The sequence below is a fragment of the Pygocentrus nattereri genome, chromosome 26, assembly GCF_015220715.1.
Source record: "Pygocentrus nattereri isolate fPygNat1 chromosome 26, fPygNat1.pri, whole genome shotgun sequence".
NCBI classification, from domain to species: domain Eukaryota; kingdom Metazoa; phylum Chordata; class Actinopteri; order Characiformes; family Serrasalmidae; genus Pygocentrus; species Pygocentrus nattereri.
In genome coordinates, this window is record NC_051236.1 from 27,962,501 (window position 1) to 27,985,506 (window position 23,006).

Here is a 23,006-nt window from a genome sequence, read left to right on the forward strand (position 1 = left end):
TGACGCGTAAAACTGAAGTTGTGAATGAATCGCGAGCGCCGATGCTTTTCAGTCTCCTTCAGATAAAAGGAAAATGTCAGTGTGATAAACCATTATTGCTATAGTCCGGAGACACAGCAGGAAAACACGTCCTGATTATTTTTTCAGGCTATTTTAAATATGATTCACCTGTCCTGTCATGTGACACAAGTGAGATCACCACAGCTGGAGGCGGCATATTGGAAAGGGCTGGAAAACCTCGTCTCATCTGTTTATGTAAAAGTAGCTGACGACAACTTGATGACGTATCTGGTTCTTGAAGGGTCGTCCCATTTCATAGGGGAAAGATTTCAACCACTACCTCCTGTAACTCAGTTTCAAGGGGGAGGGCTACACTCCGGCTTTGCACTGGTACAACAAGGCTAGAAATGACACTAACAACAAAAATCAGTATGTTATATATTTATATATTTACAGACATAGGGAGAGAAAGACAGATGTTACTAGTAGTTACTGGATGCACCACAAAGCTGCTGCCTCAGTGCTTCTCTGTGAATTAACATAATAAAGGTTGACTTATGGTCCTGCTAATTGCTGGCAAGAAGGAGAGATGATGTCCTGAGGATCCGGAAATCTCAGTCATGCTAGTGTTAAATTCTGCACTGTTACAACAAGGCTAGTATGACTAAACTTGGGACAAGGCTGTGATGTATGCATGTAGTTTGTGTAACGCCAAGTGATGGGGCATAAGCTTTCAGAATGGGCCTGTTCACACCTTGCATTAACATGCGTCTTCACTTGACTGCATGAAAAGCCAGGTGTAAACACTCCTAGCATGCACTGTGTGCAGAATATGATCAGATCACTCAAGCCACATTCAGAGAGATGGATCTTGACCACATTTAGCAAAAGTGTAATGCATTTTCTATCTGAATGCAATTATGTATTTTACTAAACAGTGTAAACAGTGTAAGTTTATTCAGATAAAATCTGGACCAAATCACATGTAAACGCAAGGTGCAAATGCATGCTCTGTGTTATCCAATTTAGTCTCATTGCTTCAGTATAATAATAATAATAATAATAATAATAATAATAATAATAATAAAATAATAAAAATTCAGCTGCAAAATATGCTGACTGACAACTAGGTCCGTCACCATTATCACACAATCACCTGATCCTGACTATCTTTGCTGATTTACAATCATGTGCCAAACTTGTCAGCTCTCAAAATAAAATGTTTACATTAGGCTTGTGATAGCTGTGCATCGTATGATTGTGATCGTATGATCACACCCCCTTCTCTTCTTTTGTGCTGACAAAGATCCTCTAGATGCTCTTTCATCACCTTTCTCCAGTAACCCGTTCAGCACAGCTGGTTATATTGTTACTCCATATAATGGGCTTGTTTAAACCAGAGAAATAAATATGCTTTCTTCTCACTATGGTTTGGTAGGTTATAGATTTAATATTTACAGCCTATAAATCACTTCTTATTAAAATGATAAAATGGCCCCACTTAATCATGTGAAGTACCCTGAAGGCTATGGTTATTTTATCTGTGTTGTCTTTTTGGCTTCAATAATTGATGTAATCATAATGTAAAAACCTTTCAAAGTGCCAGTCATAGCAGCACAGCTTTATCAGTTAAACAAGCACAGGAAAAAAAATCCGACTGTTGTTGCAGAAAATTCTAAAGCCAGCAGTGAATAATGTTTTGTTTATTTGAGTTTGATTAAGAGCTCCTATGCATCAACGACTAGGAAGCAAGATAGCGAAAGTCAATTTGCCGTTCTAGGCTTGTATTTTAAAGTTGTATTCAAAGACTGGAAAAAGACAATCAATGGCCGCACCACTTCTAAACATTAAGGTTCGGTTTCCCAGACAGGGATTAAGCCTAATCCTGAACTACAGACACTGCGAATGGAGATTCTTCATTCAAAGAAAAATGTAGCCCAGTCCCTGACCAGGAAACTAAGTGTTTGTGTCTGTTTCACAAGAACACAGCCCCTGAACAATGTTGTCCGATAGTGGACACAAAGATGTATTAAAGCTCAGCACGTCTGTTTTAAACAGTGCAGAGTATGCAACACTCCTGTGAGGACAAGGAGGGATGATCTAGCGAAAGGTCTTACAGGTGCCTGCGGTGGAGCTCCATAATCTTCTCGTGCAGATGTTCCTGATGTGGCAACAGCTTATTCAGCTTCAGAAACTCCCTGTCTGCGACATCATCATAGTCTCCGATCTCCGCTGTGTGAGACAGAGAGAGAAGGAGAGAGGGAGAGAGAGAGAGAGAGAGAGAGAGCAAGGACAAACGTGAATTAATTTAAAAAATACAAGGACAAAAGAACCAAAGAATGAGAGAAACAGAGACGTTAACTCAATGCTTTGAGAACAGTGTGTAATAAGTCATGTCTGGCACACTTCACCTTCTTTTGTGAGTTGAATTCTCATAGGTACTTTTCAATAAAGTAAAAAAAAGCATATAATTTCTGTAAAAAAACAAAAAAAAACAAAACAAAAACAAAAAAAAACAGGCACCTCCAAAATGGTAGCTTCACAGGAGAAAGTTGAAAAGCCTGCAACTATAAATGAAAGTCCTGATAATTCTGGAAAACCTCTATTGGTCCATATACCATGAAATTTTCACACGTTGTAAAGAGCAGCTGTTGTATTCAAATGATATCAAACGACCAGATGATGAAACAAATTCTAAAGTCTAAATAAATGGAGAAACTTTAAAGACAAATGTAAAAGGTAGTTGTTTACAAAGTCTGGTAAAAAAAAAAAAAAAAAGACAAGAATGGAGATAAAAATAGAGACATGACCTATTGAAATCTCTGTGGCACAAATGGTTTCAGTGCTGATATCACAAGAGAGCACAATGTGTGGGCTTTGGTATCATTCCCAAGACAGCACTGTGATACTGTTTACTATGACATGTTTACTATGTCGTTTATAAGTTTAGCTACTTCAAACTATTACAGCCACATCTACAAAACTGTGGATCTACCAGAAACAGGAACAAACTCCTCACCAGCAGTTTGGCATGAAAATATTTAGTGCTGGAAGCAGGAGGAGCAGAGATCAGCCTGTAATGAACTGCTGAAGACAGAAATGTCTGCCCCCTCACTGTCCTCCTTAACCCCTTTTTGTCTACTGACAATCTGACACGGTTTGATTATTAAAAATGCCAGTTTGTCCTGAATACATGGACAAGAGCCAGCATGTTGTTATGCATCTGTCAAACTCTTTCCTCCTGTCGTTCTACTAAAACTCTCCTAGAGGCAACACACACAAGGGATCAGAAGGCCTATTCAGGAAAACTGGGTTTATGCTGGCTCCTCTTTTTTTACATAAATAAAATAATGACCTGGACATTTTTCAACCAAACCAGCACCACAGGAACATAAACACCTTTTTATATCCTGCAACACCTTTGCTGGGTGAATAGGAAAGGTGTGGATTCATGGAGAGATGATTAACGAATGATAAATTTGCTAAATTTAGATTAATCATAAAACCGGTTCTGCTTTGACTTGTACTATGGACGCTCTGGGTATATGTAAATTTGTAACCTATGTAAATTTGTCACCGACACAACTCATTTATTTTCAAAATGCAAGCAACACTTTAGTCAAGGACAAATATTTAGCTAGTTAACATTAAAAACAGCTATGGTCAACAGCTCATGAATGCCTTACAGGCTTGTTACTGAAACAAACAATTCAATGCAGGCAAACAAGTGGGGTTACTAGATAAACCCTGCAGTATGATTCACCCTCAGGGAGGTTCAGCATCCTCGATGGGCCAAACTAGATATTAAATCAGATATAGGAAGTAAAATGGGTTCCAGGGAGTATAGATCTGCTTTGACTGTGGAATTATAATACTGTTGGGTTCTGGTAAAGCACGGCGATTCATGCTGTAGTAGTGAAAATGCAAGGCAGCACATTATCATCGGAAAGCAGGAGGTCTGCTGTACTGAAGAGCTCCAGACAGCCATACGATTCTACACCTGCATGGTGGACTTACACTGGACCAGATGGGAGGCCAGCAGGGCAGCTGTGTTTTCTGTGCAGTGCATTCTGCCTTCCATCATATCCCTCTTCATTTGCAGGGAGAACAGGTACCTGTAAGAGGCGGCACATGCATACAGTCATAGAGAGTCATATATGCAGTCATACACATTCAGCAGCTTTGTATGTTCCTATACAGGATTTCTCCACTGTAACCCTACTTGCTTGTGGCAACCATCCAGTTCTACCAGTTTTGTTTCAGCAGAAACAATGCCAGGAAGAATGCAACAGAACTTTCATTTTTCAGGCCACCATGAGGCAATGTAAGCAAATTTAATAAATAAATAAATTAAAATTGAGTTAATTAGGCCTGTGCAGGTAATCATGAGGAAAGCAACCATGGAAAACTATTAATCTGCCTTCAGTTGGTATATATTTACCCTGCTTTAGCTTAGAGGTGGGCAATACGGCAAACATGTAATATCACAACACTTATTCACCATATATATTTAATATGTTTAAATATGCGGCTTAGAAAATGGATGGATGGATGGATATAAAGAATGCACCAGCAAAAATGTAAAACAACAAAAGATCAATTACAATAACTTTCATTCAACATTTCACATACTGCGCTCCACTAGATCCAATTAAACAGGACTCTTTTTTTATTGCAATGTAACTACGTAGATTCGTTTTCTTTAAGTATTGACATATTTTATGGTATATTCAGAAAAGTGTATTCTTATGTAATGTGACATAATTTACCACAATAATTATAAATAATACCCTTAATCTTAGAAGGATCAACCTCCAAGTCCGTATTACTGTGATTTCTCCCACGTCAGTTTCAATCACGTTGTGGATATTTTTCTTATTATTTTTATCATCATCATCATCATCATCATCATCATCTCTGTAAGTAAATCTGCCAATGCTTCCTGGAACTAATTACAATAATCACAAGAGCAATATTTTTCTTTTGGGAATTTTTAAATGGTCTCTAAGACTGAAGCAGATGCAGGAGCAAGCACAGAGACAGCATGTAAAGCTTAACTCTTGTCAAAGAAAATAAACATGTAGTTCAGTAAAAGTCTTAGCTGTGGTATACTGCCATATTCAATTTGGCCAAGAAATTCAAATGAATCTTTCTAATTTCTAATGCTTCTGTAGCCACTTTTTAATGCGCATTTTAAATTCTCCTACTGGACCTCCATACAGTAAAAAACATTCTGATTTACATCCCTCTTTACACACATTTTTGCCACATAGCTTTTTATACTTTTTAAAAGCCTTTTTTGTTTGTTATTGTTCAGTTAAACTAATATTTGTGGTTCAGCCTATTTGACTGCTCATCAAAATGATTGAGTTTTAGATGAGTAATTGAGTACTATATGATATATACGATAGTGCCAGCCCTATAGAGCAAACTTTAGATTTGATTTTCTGCTTTTACAGAGGCTAAATACTGCCAGCAGCTCCGTCCAGCTGAAACTTGTTATAATTGCAGCAGTCACATACCTGGTGAATTCCTCCTGAAGCTGACCCGGATCAGGTGGGAAGAACTTCACTGACAGCCGAAACAGTGTATTCACTGGTCCTGTAACACAGCAACACACAGTCACAAACTCTCAAAATATCCTCCAAAAATCCCAATAAAATAAACTAAACTGCCTGAGCACTTACGTCGTACTTGTTTCACAATGAGTTTGGTGGGCTCCAGCCAAACCTACAACAGAGTGCAGAGCAGCAGCGTTAGAATTCTACCATAGAAAGTTCTTCACTCTGGAACTGAGTGGTATTCGAAAACAGCTTCAACTTGTTTGCTCTTTCATGGTCATCTCCAGACATTTGAACTGCATACAATAACCTCTGGGTCAAATACATGTTTGAAAAAAAAAAAAGAAAAAAAATAGATGATTACTTTTGGAGATTATTTCCAAGTTCACAGCACTGAGCGCTCAGTTTCAGAAGAAAGACTTCCCGCCTACTGTATTAACTGAGGCTTGATGTTGATAAAATGCTGACAATTGCTTGTAATACTACTGTGATTCAAGCGGAGCTATGCTGTGTTAGAGCTAGTGGGGCGTGTGTGTCAGAGAGAGAGAGAAATCCCCAGTTGCGCTGCTTCTTTGAGGAGGCCCTCCTCCCCCTCCTCTCCTCACATCTGGGACTGATTGTGGCTGGAATGCACCTTTCATCACCACACCTTCCCTCCTCACCGCTTTGCTCTCCTCTGGACACCGGATCTCACATTAGCCAACTCCATTCACGCACACCTCTGACACCTGATTCACCCTTTACCCAAACAGAACCTAACCAACACCAACCACACTGAACATAGCCGAGCACTACAGACGGTACGATACCACTTTTTCTTTTCTGACACTAATACTAGCAAAGTCCTGTAAAGGTGAATATGAAAATGTATGTAAATGTGTTGGTGACATCACACAAACCATGAATTCAAAACAAGCTTTTACAGCTTAGTTTCCTCTTATGGACTGTTTGGACTAGAGGGAATGGCATCAGTGAAATGCGAGAAATATTTACACACGACATCAAACTCTTATTTCTAAACAGAGAGGAGAAATCAGTTGTACATCTATGGACACTTCGGTTCTTTAGTTTGGTTCTTTTTGACAGATGTGACCACTATGCTATATTTTGATGAGCAAGAAACAAAAGAACCATGACTGTCAGAAACTGTAGGTCTTGGTCTGCTTATACGTGAACGCTGGCTCAATTCACTGCTGGTAGCTACTGCTAATAACAGCAGACGTGCGATAAACTAATGGCGAATAAATGTGTTTGCTTTTGGCACACAGACAGCACGAAGGACTTTTGGAAAAGTGGCAGCAACCTAAGAAATCTTTTAATCATTCAGAAGCAGAACTCGAGAACAGTTTATTTATGTATGGTTTTGATTGTGAACACGAGACTGAGTGTGTTATCACGTGCGTTATCATGAAATAACGTCACGGCTGTGATTTGGTCACAGAGCAGCCAGCAGTTCGTTCTCCAGCTCCTTACACAGACCAACACAAACTCTTTCACACTCAGTTCTTTCCTTATCCACTTGTTTTCTTCCATTTCGTTCTTCTGGTTTTCTTCTTTTGCTATTCTTGCTCAGGGCAATTACCTTACTTACCTTCAAAGGATCCATTCTCCGTTTCTGCCCAAAGTAAGAAGTAAAAGCGTTCAAATGTCTTGAGCATCCGTTGCTTAGCTACAGGTTAGAACGTTTCTCAACCAATCAGCTTGCGTGGCCGGAACTAACTTGTATAAACTGACATTAAGCATCTCCATTATAATGCAAAGTATGTGTAAACACTTAAAATAGGTAGTTTTCAAGGGTTCTTTACTAGGGAAAATGGTTCTATAGAGACCCATGAACAATCAAACGCCCTTTGCATGATTGGAGGGTTCTCTGCATCATGAAAGTGCTACAGATGGTTCTTTACAGAACCTTTTTGGAAAGGGATCTATACAGCACCGTGATGGTTCTGCTACTGTGACGATGTCAAGCGTGTATTACTAGAGCCTTTTCGGTGCTGTATAGAACCCTTTTCAAAAAGGTTCTGTAAAGAGCCACCTGTAGCACATTCTTCATCAATCTGAAGAACCCTTTAGTCATGCACAGGGTTCTTTTGGTGTTCATGATTCTATATAGAACCACTGTCTACAAAAAAACCCTGAAGAACCATTTTTATAAGAGTGTAGAATAACACACTTAAGTCAAGAATCTCTCATTTTTTTTGGCCTGCTCTAAAGGTGGCAAAGGTGGAACTCTTCTGTTTCAGAATAGGTTTGTTACAGGATTGGACTGGATTCCTTCTTTTTCTCCCCTCTGCTATCTGCTCCAGCTCTCTCGGATCATCCCAAGACCTGGTTTTGGAATAGTGCAATCTCTACTAAATATGATTCAGCTAATAAAACTGCTAGCAGTGTTTTCTATGGCTGGCCCTTTTGGCACCTTAGAAGACGTTGCAATTTATCTTTTTTTTTCGCAATTGACAACTTTCATATTACTCTTACCCCAAACGTAGTCAGTCAGTTTATGTGGAAATATTATCAAAACATCATGTATTGTTATTTATAGAAATCTACAAAAAAAATTCTAATCAAAATTATGCTTCAAAATTCATGCTGCCATTTTCAGCTATAGGATGAGTTGTTTTTCTTTTTTTACAGACAACAGAAGCCACACAAGTCTGATTACTTATCTCAATATGGTTTGAGGCAAGTGTGTGAGGACTTGTTCACGTAGGTGATAAAATGCTGAACAGCTGTTCATCCTCATTACTATTTAGCTATTGGTCTTGTAGCCCCAACCTTAAACCAAAAAAACGTACATTTCCAATAACGTCTTGGCTGATACTTTAATTATATGTAATCCTTTTCACAGTGTTACAGTTTATACTACACTCTGAAATTATACTCAAATCCTGTGACATGATTATATTTTGATCTGATCAGTCCATTTTTAGATCTGTGCTGAAGAACATCAACTTCAAGTTTTTCCCCCCAGTGCCAATCAGCTTTAAGCAACAAAGACCAGAAAAGCACAGCATTATAAAGCTGGCAGTCTTTTACGAGCTGCACTGCAGAGATTTTAGAGACTTGTTCACGGTCAGAGCTTTGAGCACACTGGAGCTTTGTTCACCAAGCAGCCACTTACCCAGTTCAACTGCAGGTTCTGAAACTCCAGACCAAAATAATCGCTCTCGATGAGGTTGATCCTCTGGAACACTTCAGAGAGGAGGGTCTGCCCAACCGCTTTAGACTACACAGAGAGAGAGAGAGAGAGAGAGAGAGAGAGAGAGAGAGAGAGAGAGAGAGAGAGAGAGAGAGAGAGAGAGAGAGAGAGAGAGAGAGAGAGAGACAGAGACAGAGACAGAGAGAGAGAGAGAGAGAGAGAGAGAGAGAGAGAGAGAGAGAGAGAGAGAGAGAGAGAGAGAGAGAGAGAGAGCAGTAAAAGAAAAAAAATAAAGATAGAAAGAACAAAAAGAAAAATGGACAGAGGATGACAGACACAGAATGACAGAAAGAGAAAAAATGAGAAATAAAGATAAAAAAGAGAAAGAAGGGCAGATAGAGAAAGAAAGAGGTAGTGAGAGAAAAAGAAAGAAAGAGTGTTTTAGACATAAAAAGTCTTTGACAGAAACATTCAGCTCTACACTACTTGGTCCAAAGCCCTCCAGTTTGTGGGGGGCTACGGGAGGTCCCGGTTTGTGGAGACAGCTGCCACATGTGGAATGAGACACTGGAGGCTCTCTCAATGGCTCTCTCAAGGGCAGTGCACGGCCTGGCTGGAAGGTGCACTGCCACAAGGAGACACTAGGCCACAACTGAAGCAAACAGATAGCTGTGAAAGGCCGAGTATGCGAGAAGAGGCCTTTTAGGACGGACACAGTTCAGTTTCCAAGCGAGAGCAAAAGGCTTTTTTGCTTGTGAAAAACTCGGGGGTTTGTTGTTACAAAACGAAAGGACTAATTGCTACGTACTAAGAACACGCAGCACTTGAGGTTTTGGATGCCAGCCGGCAACTTTCAGAAAATTACACAGCAGACATCTGTTTGTAATGTAAAAGTATTTTTAAAACCTTAAAAGTGGTTCAAATCGAAATGGGCAGGGTAGGTTTCCTTTTAAACAACGTTCAACCCCAAAAGCAACAAATGCTGAAATCTGCTTACTAACTTCAACTCAAACGTCAAATTCTCTTGGAACAAATGCAAAATAAAACACGATTTCAGTACAACTAAAACATAAATAAAAATAAACACACATGGTGCAGCTACATGAAATCTGCATTAATTTGTTCTAAAGAATTATACGAAACAAATAAAATTAGTTGGCACAGTAAGGAATCTCAGAGTACCAGAGAGACCGCTGTGGACTGCAACGAATACAGGAGAGTCCCTTTCCTCCACTGGAGTAATAAGCATTACACACTGCGGAGAGAAAGCTGACATACAGATACAAATCTGGCCTGAGGCCAAACCACACAGACATGCAACAGACAAAGCGAGGTGTGCCATGGATGCCAGTTAACCTTTCATTCATTTACAGGGGAGAGGCCTGAGCCTGCGGGTCAACCATTAAGTCTGGTTCATGAACAGTCTTTAAACAGGCCAAAGAAACAGACTCAAGTGCTGCAGGGCAATTAGGGATGCGCACAGGTTCTCAAGACATCAGTCACCCATTCAAGGTGACAGTGTTCAAATACGGAATTCTTCTTCTTCTTTTTTTTTTAATCACAGGAAAAATATACAAGCCAACAATTCGGTGAAATGAGAATTGTTTTAACAGGAATGCTTGGTAGTTCTGGAAACAGTGGAAAAATGTTTCTCCAACAAACGAACTCGTGCAGAAAAACGTCAACAGTCCTCACTGACATTCAAAGGGGCAGCATGTATTACTCAGCGGACATAAATAAATAAAAAAAGCTCCCAATTTCCCTTGACTATTTTTAGAAAATATGTATGCACGCTGCTAACTTTGAGCAAAACCAGTGCTGTCACCTAAAAAGGTAAGCCTACAGCCCTACATTAATTCTGGGACCCAAGTGTGTTCTGTTTGTTCGGTGTTTTTTCCTTCCCTGCTGTTGACTGAACATCTGTTTACGAATTCTTAACGATATCCTAATACACAATTTATCAAAATACAGCTGCTTACACATAATGACTTCAACATTGAATTTATTTTGTATATGATTCACAAATGAATGAATGAGCTGAACCTTCCATGACTCGACTTGTTCATTACACAGGCAAAAAATATTGCCTCAAACTTTGCTTGCTTTGAGTTTCAGTTTCAGGACTTTTATTGGACTAAGGACCTTCTCATCCTTTATATGGAGCTTAATATGCAGAATTATTTTGGCTAGGAATTTCTTCTGTGAGCCAAGCTGGTCAGGTAATTACTTTCCAAACGGTTTCCTTCTGCTCATGCCAAGTCTGCTATCAGCCATCAGCAGGCACACCTTTACTAAAGCAGGACTCGAAAAACGACATTGCCCACAGTGTGACAATAAGGCTGGTGAAGAAATCTGGTGTATTTAAAAGTGTCTAATACACATGCTTGCAGCTAAATTCCAGGAAGCTTTAATTAACTGTTTTAAGCATTAAATGGATTAAGAGTCTTTTCTCCAGATTTTCCAATGCTACACTCAAAGCCCATGAACTATGGCACTTAGGAACCTTAAGCAGTATAAGAATTTAGGCAAGCTTCTGCTTCAAACCAAACCATACGTGAGGGACTCTTTACTAAGCTTAATTGCAAAGAAAGCCAACGTTTTCTTCTTCTGTTTGCTCCACATTCATCTTTCTTCACATTCTTCAGCTCTTTGGAGCTACTTGTTTATATTAACAGGTTCACACTTCTTGCGTGCTGAACATTGTAGCGTATGTCTGAATTTTGCCTGCGTGCTGTTTAGCAAAAAATGATGCAGTTTTTGTTCACACAGATGAACAACGAAGTTGAACCTTTAATTTAGGTTTCTAGGTTTAGGTTATTCTTCTCACAACTGTGCTGAGGGAATAAACTTCTAAGTCTCTGACATTAATAGTACACAGTGTAAGAGTCTGAGGCTTGGGCTCTGTTTGAATGGCTTCCCTCTCTAAATAGTGTACTGTATCGCATGCAGTTTTTTGCAAGTTAACCAAATTTAACATCAGTCATTCCCTAGTTGCATGTTCTCCCCGTGTCTGCGTGGGTTTATTCCGGGAGGAAACTGGCCAATTGGACATGCTACATTGCCCCTGGGTGTGAGTGAGTGTCTGTCTGCCCTGCGATGGGCTGGCGACCTGTCCAGGGTGTATCCTGCCTTCCGCTGGGATAGGCTCCAGCACCCCCCCTCCTCGCGACCCTTAGGTAGAAGCGGCTTAGAAAATGGATGGATGTAAGGATGGAGTTCCAAACCATGACTTTTAGCCTTCAATTTGGCCTCAAGTGTCAAAACATGAGGGAAAAAACTCTACAATGCTAACTTCTGCTGGTGTTTCTAGAGGATTCTAGTAGTTAGTTAGTGATGTGCAGGGGAATCAGTGTGAGTACATGTTCCCCATTGTATTTAAAACTTCTAAAAGACATTCCATGTTTTACTTGAAGTTTGTGACAGACATATAAGCACATATTTTGCTTTGCAGCAGTTTCACAGTGACTCAGTAGAGAAGCCTAGTACAGAGCTGTCACTCGTATTAATAGTTTGTGCGGAACCAAGTAATTCCAGAAGACCTAGAGAGACTTTCCTCCTCATAGAATTGGTCCTGCCTATTGGAAATCAAAACGTAATTGGTTCATTTCTTTGTCACTTCCTATTTATACTGATGGTTCATCTAAAGCCTTAGGGTTCCTCTTTAGCTGTTGAAGGCCTTACCAATAGGAGAGCTTGCTTAGCTATTCCCAAACAGTTTTGTTTCCAGCAAAAACTAAAAATGAAACATATTATACTGTAATGCTTGTAGAGTTTAAATACAATTATGACTCTATGGAATCAAACAGAACTAAAAATTACAATCAGACCATTAATAAAATCCTAGAAGGCCTTGATGGTTCCCCACCGCAGCAGACGCTATGTAGTGCACAGTGAACAAGTTAACGAGTAAACCCTTCCGAACATAGCAGCAGTCCTGCCAGTTTCAGGCGAGCGGGTTAGTGGGTCAACCAATCAAGCCTGATTCAGTGATGTGGATTACTGTGGAGCAGATGTTCGGCCAGCCCGGAAATACTCCTACAGAAAACACATGCAGGAGGGCTGTAGCAGACTGCTAGAGAAACAGAGCCACTGCTGAGACAACACTCCAAATAAGCTCCAACACGGAGGCAGGAGGGAGGAAGCCTGTGTAAATTCAACCAAAGAGTAATGTCTGTGTGTGTGTGGGGAACTTAACATGCTTTAGAGTTCATGCATTTATCACAAGCAGGGATGATTTCTGTAACGCTCCTTTACTGGGGTCCCTAAGAAAACAATGCATTCTCTACAACTCGCCACCATCTGCATTTTTAGGATGGACTCTTATTAGTTTCTACTAGTGAAGGACTTTTCTTTTTTAAAAGCTCTAAATGGTCTACCACCTGCATATCTCACAGAACACAAGGACTTAGATCTGCACATACTGGCCTTCTGTAAACAACTTCAATAAAACACAGAAAACGTGAAGAGGCCTCTTTCTGTTATTCTGCTTTTAAACTGTGGAACTCAATTCCAAATTTTATTAGGCAGTCAAGCATGACCCACACTTCTACAAAATTTTTTAAATCTATGTCTTTCATTTATGTTTTAATTACATTTCTCTCTCTTTTTGTACTCATATTTTCAGTTGATTTATTTTTTTAATTAATTTATTTATTTTCCCTTTATATTGCTGTTACAGCCCAGTAACTATTATAGAAGAAAATCTAAGTCACCTTTACCTTCTTTTACTGTTAAACTATCACCTGTGTGTAAAGCCCTTTGAGCAGCCATCGGTATGAAAGGTGCTCTACTAATAGTTAATTATTAAGATCATCATCATCATCACTACTACTGCTATTATCACAGTTATTCCACACTAACATAGCTAGGGCCCAACACCTACATTTTTTTGTACTTTTAATGAAAAAATTCCTTGCAACCATGAACAATTTCAAAACCTCTCTGTGATTCACAAGAGCTTAAAATATGTATCTACCCAATGGCACTCCATATCCAGTGGAGTTTTGATATCATTTCCCAAACAAGTTTAAGTTTGAGGCCCTTTGAGGCTTTCAAAGCACACCATCCAGTTTTAACCGATTTCCCTGTACTTTAACTTTCCGCCTTACTTTGTTATTGTACTCTGCTTTTGTTACCTTAAAACAGTTCTTAGTCTGGCATGCTGGAGTCAACCCCATGTGGATTTAGCACTAAGATACTGGATGTGCTGGAAACAAAACCCTGCATAATGGAAAGTTTATCCAGACTAAAAACCTCTGTTCAAAAGCATTGATGAATTCATGCTAAATTTTGGACAGCGGATTTGTTTTATCATCTAATTCTTTCTATGTTATCATTTTTTGTGGTGCTATCATTTAATTGGTGCTATCCTATAAGGTTTTAGACACAGTCATTATGGGCCAGTATTGGTCAGTTTCGAAAGAATTCTCTTATGCTCAGGTTGGTGTCAGACTCCAAAAGTGGTTCCTCTATGGCATCGATTCAGAGAACTCTTTTTGCCACCTTTATCTTGAAGCGTGGAGTAAAAGTGAGCTGACGGGAGAATAAGACACTGCTAGGGGAAAGGCCATGTTGAGGCATGTCTTAGCAGGTCGGCTGGTGTTCTTTTCTCACACCCTGAAAAAAACCCGGTTCAACAGCTGCTGGGTCTCAGTGTACAAACGCACCCAGCCACACCTTGAGTATGGCAAATGATAAGAAGCACTATTAGCAAATAATTAACTTTTCAGGTGCATGTGTATATAAGGGGGAAAATCACCAGCTATAAATGCAGCTAGATGAAGCTCAAAAACTCAGCAGGATCTCAGAAATGATGTCTAACGGCTTTTTAAAAAGCATGTTATCTTGCTCGAATGGATTTGATTTTCTCCATGGTTTACCGAGTGAAATTAGCTCTTATCTGGCCAATCAGAGCCAGTGGAATAGCTTAGAGGAAATGAGGCCTGCACAGCTATTATTTGAATGCTGACTTCACTTTGCTCACCTGAGGTGGGAGATTAACACACTCATGTTCTACACACCCTGGATATGGCCTACTACATGAAACAGGCGATGAACAACATTCTCATTTTTTTAGCACTCTGCCCTTCAAGTTCATCAGGACAAAGCCGTTTAATCAAGACACGAGCGGCGCAGCAACTCAGCACCAGAGTTTATACCAGGAATATGAAAATACACTGCGTTGCATTGAGCTAAAGGATATGATTCAACTGCATAGGTTTTGGAGAACTGTCAATAATTAGAAAAATAATTAGTAAAATATTCCCTAACTGTGAGCCAAAATGAAATCCTCAGACTATCACCAACAATTTGGTGAATTATTTTCAATGTCCTTATTCCACTACTGTATAAATTATTACTAGAGAGTTACATTTATGTATCAAAATCACTGAATACAAAACCATTCCGAATCGCAGCGAAGTGGTCAAACTGTATAGTGGTGAACTTTTAGATTTCATGATATACTAAATCTTAGAGAATCCTACTCAGATCATGAGATCTGAGATTTACAAGTGTATATACCATAAAGGGAAAAAAAACTGCCAAAACATTCCCGTTTCACAAGAGCCGTGCCAAGATAACTGCCCTTCTGTACACCGATTCTGCACAAGTGGCCAGTTAATCTAGAAACCAGGGCAATCTTAATCTGATTACACTTGAAATATAAATGTTGTGTACTGGTGCTGCTAAAACTGTCCACTGAAAGTTTCGGAGAACACACCGGGCCTTCAGGTCTGTGCTATGTAATGACTAAGCTAGCGAGCGACACGTGCGCTGCCTGAAGGGTCCCAGAGTTGAACTAAAAGAGTTTGTCAGCAGATAAAATGGGAGCTAATAGGGATCAGGGAGAAAAGCTTAAGTGTACCTGGACTTTACTGAAACAGATGGAGGCCAGCATTACTGACCAACTGCTCTAACTGGCCTACATGATTAAAGCTTCTGCCACAAAGCCGGCATTCAACATGGACATCAATGAGTAAAACACTTCTCTCCGAGGGAGTGGAAAGGACCCAAGATTCAAATGTATTCAAATGCACTGCAGATAGTAGCAGCTTCCACCGGTCTATCTACTGAAACACTGAATGGACAGGCATGATGGGGCATGCTCTGCTTGTAAATCAGGTGTTTAATAGGGGTGTAAATCTCAGACCTCACAACTATTTGACGATCACAATTCTTTACGACAACATTTATGGAATCTTAAGTGTCCGAGTTGCCTACATTATGTTGGTATGGAATATTCTACACTTGCTTTCAGTTTTTCAAAGAGATCTGCAGGGGCATTTTTCCACATTGCACAGTTCCACAAAGAGGTTTTCTGCATTTTCTGCTGCTAACAATCCAAGCACCAAGTAAATCCAGATTTAGTCATTTAGAGGTCTGGACCTTGGGATGGTCAGTCCATCATTCTGAGAACACCAGCAGCTTCTTTGCTTGATGTGCAAATATTCTTCATTCTTGTCCATTTTCTTACGTCATTAATGGCTTCTTGACTGCTACACATTCTTTCAGATAGGGTTGAGTTGTCTTCTCAGAACGGAAGGATGGACAAAAACACCTGTGGATTTTTTCAGATTGGAAGAAAGAGCGGCGCTTGATTGCTCCTCTCTCTCAAGATGAAATCTTTAGGTACTCTTTCTCTGATGGTGACAGTTTTGGTGGTCTATCCGCTCTTGCACAGTTGTTAGAAGTCCCATCTTTTAAAATGCCTGTTTCTTCCTCACTTATTTTCCTTTGACTTTCTCCCTTGCTTTTCCAAGTGAATTATCTTATATTTCCACAGAAATATCTTCTGAAAGATGAATAACACTTATATAATTATATTATAATTTTCAAATAAAATGTACATTAAATGAAAATATTCTAAAATCTATGCATTTAGATGTCATTTAAATTGTTAATAATTTAGACTTTATCAGTTCATAAAGCACTTGAGACAGTTGTTTGGGGGCTCCATTCACACGTTAAATGCTTTCCAGCCAATTCAGACTAGGCCTCTAGAACTCCCTCCCCTACTAGCTCTTTGAGGTCAAAGCCAACGGCAGTGGCCAAAGAGGGCGACCCAGTCAAAGACCCAATCTGTTATGTTATGCTTCAACGCGCTCAAATTATATCAGAGTGGGAGATGGCAAAAGTTGTGATCCAACTTCGGGGGAGGGAACAATCCAGAGCAGCAGGCTCAAGGATTTTCCAACAGCTCTCTCACACAACGCTCTCTAAGCACGGTCTCTAATTTGTTCCAGTAATTGTGTTGTATGGCAGAAGCTAAGCTGGCCCAGCGAGAGCGTGTGTTTGCCTATGTGTGGGCATGGGGGGCATTTGGAGATGGCAGACGGAGACGTAATTAGAGCCAAAATCAGTGTGTGCACACGCGTTTCATGCTAGACTGCTGCTTAAGCCCAAAGCTAACACTTGCTATGTAAAAGCCACGGCATGCCAACATGCGCTGACATGGCGAGGGATATCAGTGGTTTCTAATGGTGGCAGTTTAAATGATTCGCACCCCATATGAAGACCCCTTTTCATTCATTCTGCTGCACCTCTAAGGAAGATTACTAGACTAAAAAGACAATCAGCGAATTAAAGGAATGCAGCCTTTTTTCCCCATCAGCACCTGTATCATCCCGTTAATTACCACAAAGACCGAACTTTGAACATGAAAGCTTTTCACTCTAAACACATTTATAAGAGAAGGCTTTGGACAGTTGCTGAATTCCATCCAAACACACGACTGTATCACAAAAACTTTAAACTACGGATGTGAAAGGATGTCTTACTAAAGCCCTCTTGTGAGGTTACATCCAACTTTTGAACACTGGAGCAACACGATCACTTTCACTTTTCATTCAAGGTTTTCTGGTACCCATGCCAGGCAAGAGCCTGTGAAAATCACAAATTTACAGAACAAAAGGAATCGCACAGATTAACGGTTACATTTACCAACAGCTTAGGGTGACAGTATAGCACGGTCACTGACTTAACAGAAATTCTGTTACTTTCATTACTCATGTGTCTCTAATTGAACCATATTAACTAATTTCACTGTCATGTATTATCTGTGCCCGTCCATCTACACAGGCCTGGAGATACGGCAGCGTAACCAGATATTGTCAATGATTCACATGTAACCTGATGATGATGCTTGAAAGGCAATAATTGTCAAGCTGTAAAGGAACTTACAGAACTAAAGAGGAAAGTATTAATATCCACACAATGTTTTATTCAGACTTACTGTTAAAACATTATAATTGTTATTATGGAGTATTTAAAAAAATACGCGGCAATGGTAGAAGCATCAGCCCTTCCTTACTGGCTGGGTTTTGAGAGTGAAAGCATGGACATTGACAAGCCTTTTACACAAGGTTTGCTATAACTGCCAATTTCTTTCTAATAAAAGCACCAAAAGGACTTTTAGGTTCTCTTTTGTACATTCTAGTTGGAACTGGTATGTCTGGGTTTTAGAGAGTAACATACAAGTAATAAAGTATAAATAAAAGTGAGAGAAATAATTAGTCATTTGTAACGGATTACTGTTTTGAGGAACTACCCAAACATCGTTTAAAAGTACCTTTGACTGGTGTTTTACAAAAAAAATACAATTTTTTAAATGAATGTTTTATGACAATTCAGCTACTGCCCAGTGGCTTTTCTTACCTATCAGCTGTGATTATCAACCAAGCACTACAGACTCTAGGCAGCAGAACGCTAATTCCTCTAAATGAAGCCTTCCAGATCAACTGATCTCCATATGCAAGCACATGATCAAAAGCTTTCGTTCCTAATTTTAACTTCTAACAGACTAACGTAATAATAAAGACGGGTCTTGCACAGACAGTCTGCAGATGTCCCATGCAGTACTACCAGGTCAAAGCGAACAGCAGAAAGACAACAGAAAGGGGGAGGTCAAGCGGTGATGTGTGAAATCTTCCCCCGCCATTCTCACGCTGTCCTGGTCAGCATAAACGCCTGCATCTGACACCTCTGAACCTTCAATTCAGTGAGGCCTTTAATTCATTCTGCATACAAGGAATGTAAAAAATAAACAAATCAGCTTGCTCCCTGTCCAGCTCCCCCCGCATTAGAGTGGAAAACGACTCTCAGACACTGAGACAATCACACAGAGCCCCAGCATGCTGAGACGGCCCTTCCCACCAGGCTTTGAAGCTCCATGAACAGTCTGTGAAATTCAATGGCCTCCTGTGCAGGCTTTCCCTAAACACACACAACCACAGAGTCCAAAACTCCCTCAATCCCCCTCCCCCTGCAGTCCTTCATAGCCTCTTCATCCCACTCCGCCCCTTATAGTCCCCCAACCTGTCAGCCCACCCCTCAGAGCTCCCCAGCCCGGCAATCACAGTCCCCCCAGCCCATCACTCTGCTATTTATGCACTTGTTTACTCCGGCTGGAGGGGTCTTGTCCTGCTCTCACCACCCACTCCACAGCAGTCTTGACTGCTAGTCTCTCTGTCTCTCTCTCTCTGTCTGTCTGTCTCTCTCTCTCTCTCTCTCTCTCTCTGTCTCTCTCTCTCTCTCTCTCTCTCTGTCTCTAACCTACTCAGTCTACAACAATAAATGTACAGTCTTTCCCTCTCTCTCTCTCACTCATCCACACACTGTCTCTCTTTCATTCATGCACACACACCCTCTCTCTCTCTCTCTCTCGCTCAGTGTCTGTGTCTTTCTTTCACACAATGTCTCTGCGTCTCTAGCACGGCCTCTGTCTCACTTTCACAGTGTCTCTGCCTCACTTTTTGGCTGCCTCTCATAGTATCTCCGTCTGTCTCTCTCTGTCTGTCTGTCTCTCTCTCTCTCTCTCTCTGTCTGTCTCTAACCTACTCAGTCTACAACAATAAATGTACAGTCTTTCCCTCTCTCTCTCTCACTCATCCACACACTGTCTCTCTTTCATTCATGCACACACACCCTCTCTCTCTCTCTCTCTTTCTCGCTCAGTGTCTGTGTCTTTCTTTCACACAATGTCTCTGCGTCTCTAGCACGGCCTCTGTCTCACTTTCACAGTGTCTCTGCCTCACTTTTTGGCTGCCTCTCATAGTATCTCCGTCTGTCTATGTCTCTCTCTCACAGCGTCTCTGTGCCTTCATCATTGCGTCTGTCTCTCTCTACTTTAGTGTCTATTTTTCTGCTTCTGCTTCAGTTTTTGTCTGTCTCTTATAGTGCTATTATAGTCTTATAGTGTCTTTTTGTCACTCTCTCTCTTGCAGTATCTGTCTGTCTTGCTCGCTCGCTCGCTCTCTCTAGTAGTGTTAGTGAAGTCCAGCAGAAGGGCTGTGTGTTACTGTGCTGTTGTTATGAAGTTCTGGATAAAAGGAGCCACTGTTCCTGCCCTGCTGCCCCACAAGGGACGTCTTTCTGTTTCTGAGAGGTGTGGGAGGGGCCTGGAGCTGGGCTGCCCCACATAGCATTACTGCCACAGCAGCATGCACACACACCTGAACCCCAAGGGACAAAAAAATATATTCTGAATGCACTAGCACAACACAAAATCACCATACAGTTTTTTAAAACAATGGTCTTGGTAACAGGGGTGGAAAAATGCATTAATGTTTGTTTATTTGATGTTTGTTAAATTCACCTTTAGAGGGCAGTGGTGAGTAATGTTTGTTTATTCACCTTTGAGCAGCAGTAGGTTAAAGCTTGATTATTTAAGGCAGGAGCTGTTTCTGTTGTCAGCTGAAAGTGACAGCACCAACAGCTAGCAAGTCAGTCAGTCAGTCAGTCAGTCAGTCAGTCAGTCAGTCAGTCAGTCAGTCAGTCAAGGCTTGCAATGTAATAGCTGCAAAAATACAAATAACTCGTTAATCAAAACTATTTATATTGTAATTGATCATCAGCTAAATGCAATGATCATGACAGCCCTAATATTGATGCCTATCGATAACAATATACAATCTCTAATTTAGATGTTTCCTAAAGAAAAGAATCATAATCAAATCAAATTGTTGTGAGGTCAGAGATTTAGATCCCAACTATTTAAGGCTTTCAGACGTCAATCTATGACATTTTACACACACACACACACACACACACACACACACACACACACACACACACACACACACACACACACACACACACACACACACACACACAGTGACTAAGGACGTATTTCTGTCGCCAGATTTGTGTCATTCATCAACCAGAAAGCTTTTCTCTTTTGATGAGACAGTTTCCAAGGAGACAAATGCATTTGCCATTTCTGTATTAAAGCAAAAGAAACATGTAATGTGTTACAGACAGTGGACAGAGCACTGCTCGCACCACAGAAACACAAAGCCAGATGAAACATTCAGCACTGCAATTTGTATCTATTTTTGCTTCCATATGCAGAGAGAACAAGTCTCAGATTAAATTACAAGTCTGCAAAGCAGAGATGGATCAGATTTAAGTTTCTCGTTTGCTGTTTGCATGATCTGCATTTTCAAATTTGCCACTCCATAAATAATAAAAGATGAAACACCGTGGGATTACCAAGAGCAGAACCTGGGAGAACACAAGGTTTTCTGCGTGAAACTCCGGTCCTAACAGTTGCTTTGTACAGACTCACATAAAAATTCCTGTCCAAACAAGGAGGGTATTCACAACACTGCTGAAGCGTATTTATATCCCATTGCATGGTGTCATTGGGGAGATAAAGTGTATCCTCCCCACTTCTTCTCTCCCTCTCTCTCTCTTTGAACACTCAGACCCTCAGTAGATTACTTTTGGCAGCCTTCCTACTCAGAGTACAAGATTTTAGCTCAGTTATAGGATTGGTCAGTTTCCCCCACTCCCTCTACAGACACACACACACACACACACACACACACACACACACACACACACACACACACACACACTCTAGTCCAGTGACGTGAAAGATTGTGCAGGTGGGTATTCTGGTGGCCCTGACACACAGTCGTATGCCAGTCTGAAAACCTTAGAGCAAATTATACGTTCTGTTGAACTAAGTGAAAATAAGTTGACACATCCTCTACAGAGAGCACACTTTAATATGGAATTTCTGCATATTTTAGTACACAATTTCTGTTTATTTTGCATAGATTACCATATTGGGAAAATGGTATAAAATCTAAAAATGCACCACAGCTTCTGCACAGGTCACATTTTATGTTTAATGTTTCTCCAAAATGTTCACTTCAGTAAATAAACAGTAACTGTGTGTTCACTCAAAACGTCAAACATGTAAGGTGACCAGGATGCCCAATTTTTTGGTATACAACTGAATGCTTGCTATGCCTACAGATTCAATGGAAAAACTAACTTAAGCTGTATTTTTAACAAAACTCAAAAAAGTTATATTTTAACTACAAACAACTATCGGAGCCCAAAACTTTGGCACTTTAAAGTAACATGTCTTTACATACAGCATCTTTGAGAGTCTCAATTTTTTTTGCATAACAATAAACAGCACAAAACAACAGCCTAGTTAGCCTTTAAGCCTGAAGCAGATTGCTGAAGCAAACACAGTGCGAGCTGAACCTTAATTTTGATCAAATCCTTAAAAACCTAATGCAGTGCAGTTGAATAAAAGCTGTGTAAAAACAAAAGTTTTCATTTTTTCCATGATGCTTAATTAAGAAAGAACAAAATTGCAACAGTTATGCAAACTTCTCTGTTTGTGGCCAATTAGCTTAGCCTGATGCCTTCTGATTGGCAGCTATCTCAGCTGAAACCATTTGAAACAGCTCACTCCGGCTAATGTATGAGAGCTGAGACATCTGGGGACTCTGGGGACGTTTACTCGGTTAACCTACATATACACCTTAAATGATAGGAGGCCTTTTAAAAGCCTACTGATCAATTATGTCTAAAAAAAACGTAATACATGTGTATACATGTGTTAGACCAGTGCTGACATTCAAAATGTTCATGTTCATTGGAAATAGGTACAACTGATAGACTGTAGGCTATTAAAAACAACATCAGTTAATGATAAAAGGCCTTTTACACACCACGCGAGGAGAAGGTAGAGATAATATTCAGACTGATCTAAACTAATGATCAGAATATTCACTGTCCCTCTTTGTTTTTGAGTCTAAAGAGAGATCCCCAAACACCCATCTACAGGCCAAGGTTGGGGGTATTCTGAGAGCTCCCTGCAGTCTTCCCTTCAACGGCCGCTATTTTTTGCTGTTCCCCCTGCAGAGCTACAACGGCGGATTCCACTGAGGGTTAGAATAGCACTCGGCCGGCTTGAAACACACATTCATGACATTCCCCACAAATTCGCCCAAGTTCAGTCCAAGTGGATGCCTTTAACTGATATTTGACAGGGCCAAGGAAAA

At 40.3% G+C, this 23,006-nt stretch overlaps 1 protein-coding gene across 7 annotated transcripts in view; it reads right to left on the reverse strand.

The window, feature by feature from the left end:
* farp2 (FERM, RhoGEF and pleckstrin domain protein 2) overlaps positions 1 to 23,006 on the reverse strand; it is a 67,138-nt gene that overhangs the window by 34,271 nt on the left and 9,861 nt on the right. For all 7 annotated transcript variants that reach the window (XM_017697954.2, XM_017697952.2, XM_017697953.2 and 4 more), the window contains exons 3-7: positions 8,683 to 8,787; positions 5,688 to 5,730; positions 5,523 to 5,601; positions 4,018 to 4,115; positions 2,118 to 2,232 (exon numbers count right to left, since the gene is read on the reverse strand). In XM_017697954.2, the coding sequence (XP_017553443.1) occupies positions 2,118 to 2,232; positions 4,018 to 4,115; positions 5,523 to 5,601; positions 5,688 to 5,730; positions 8,683 to 8,787 (440 nt within the window). The remainder of the gene's footprint in view (positions 1 to 2,117; positions 2,233 to 4,017; positions 4,116 to 5,522; positions 5,602 to 5,687; positions 5,731 to 8,682; positions 8,788 to 23,006) is intronic.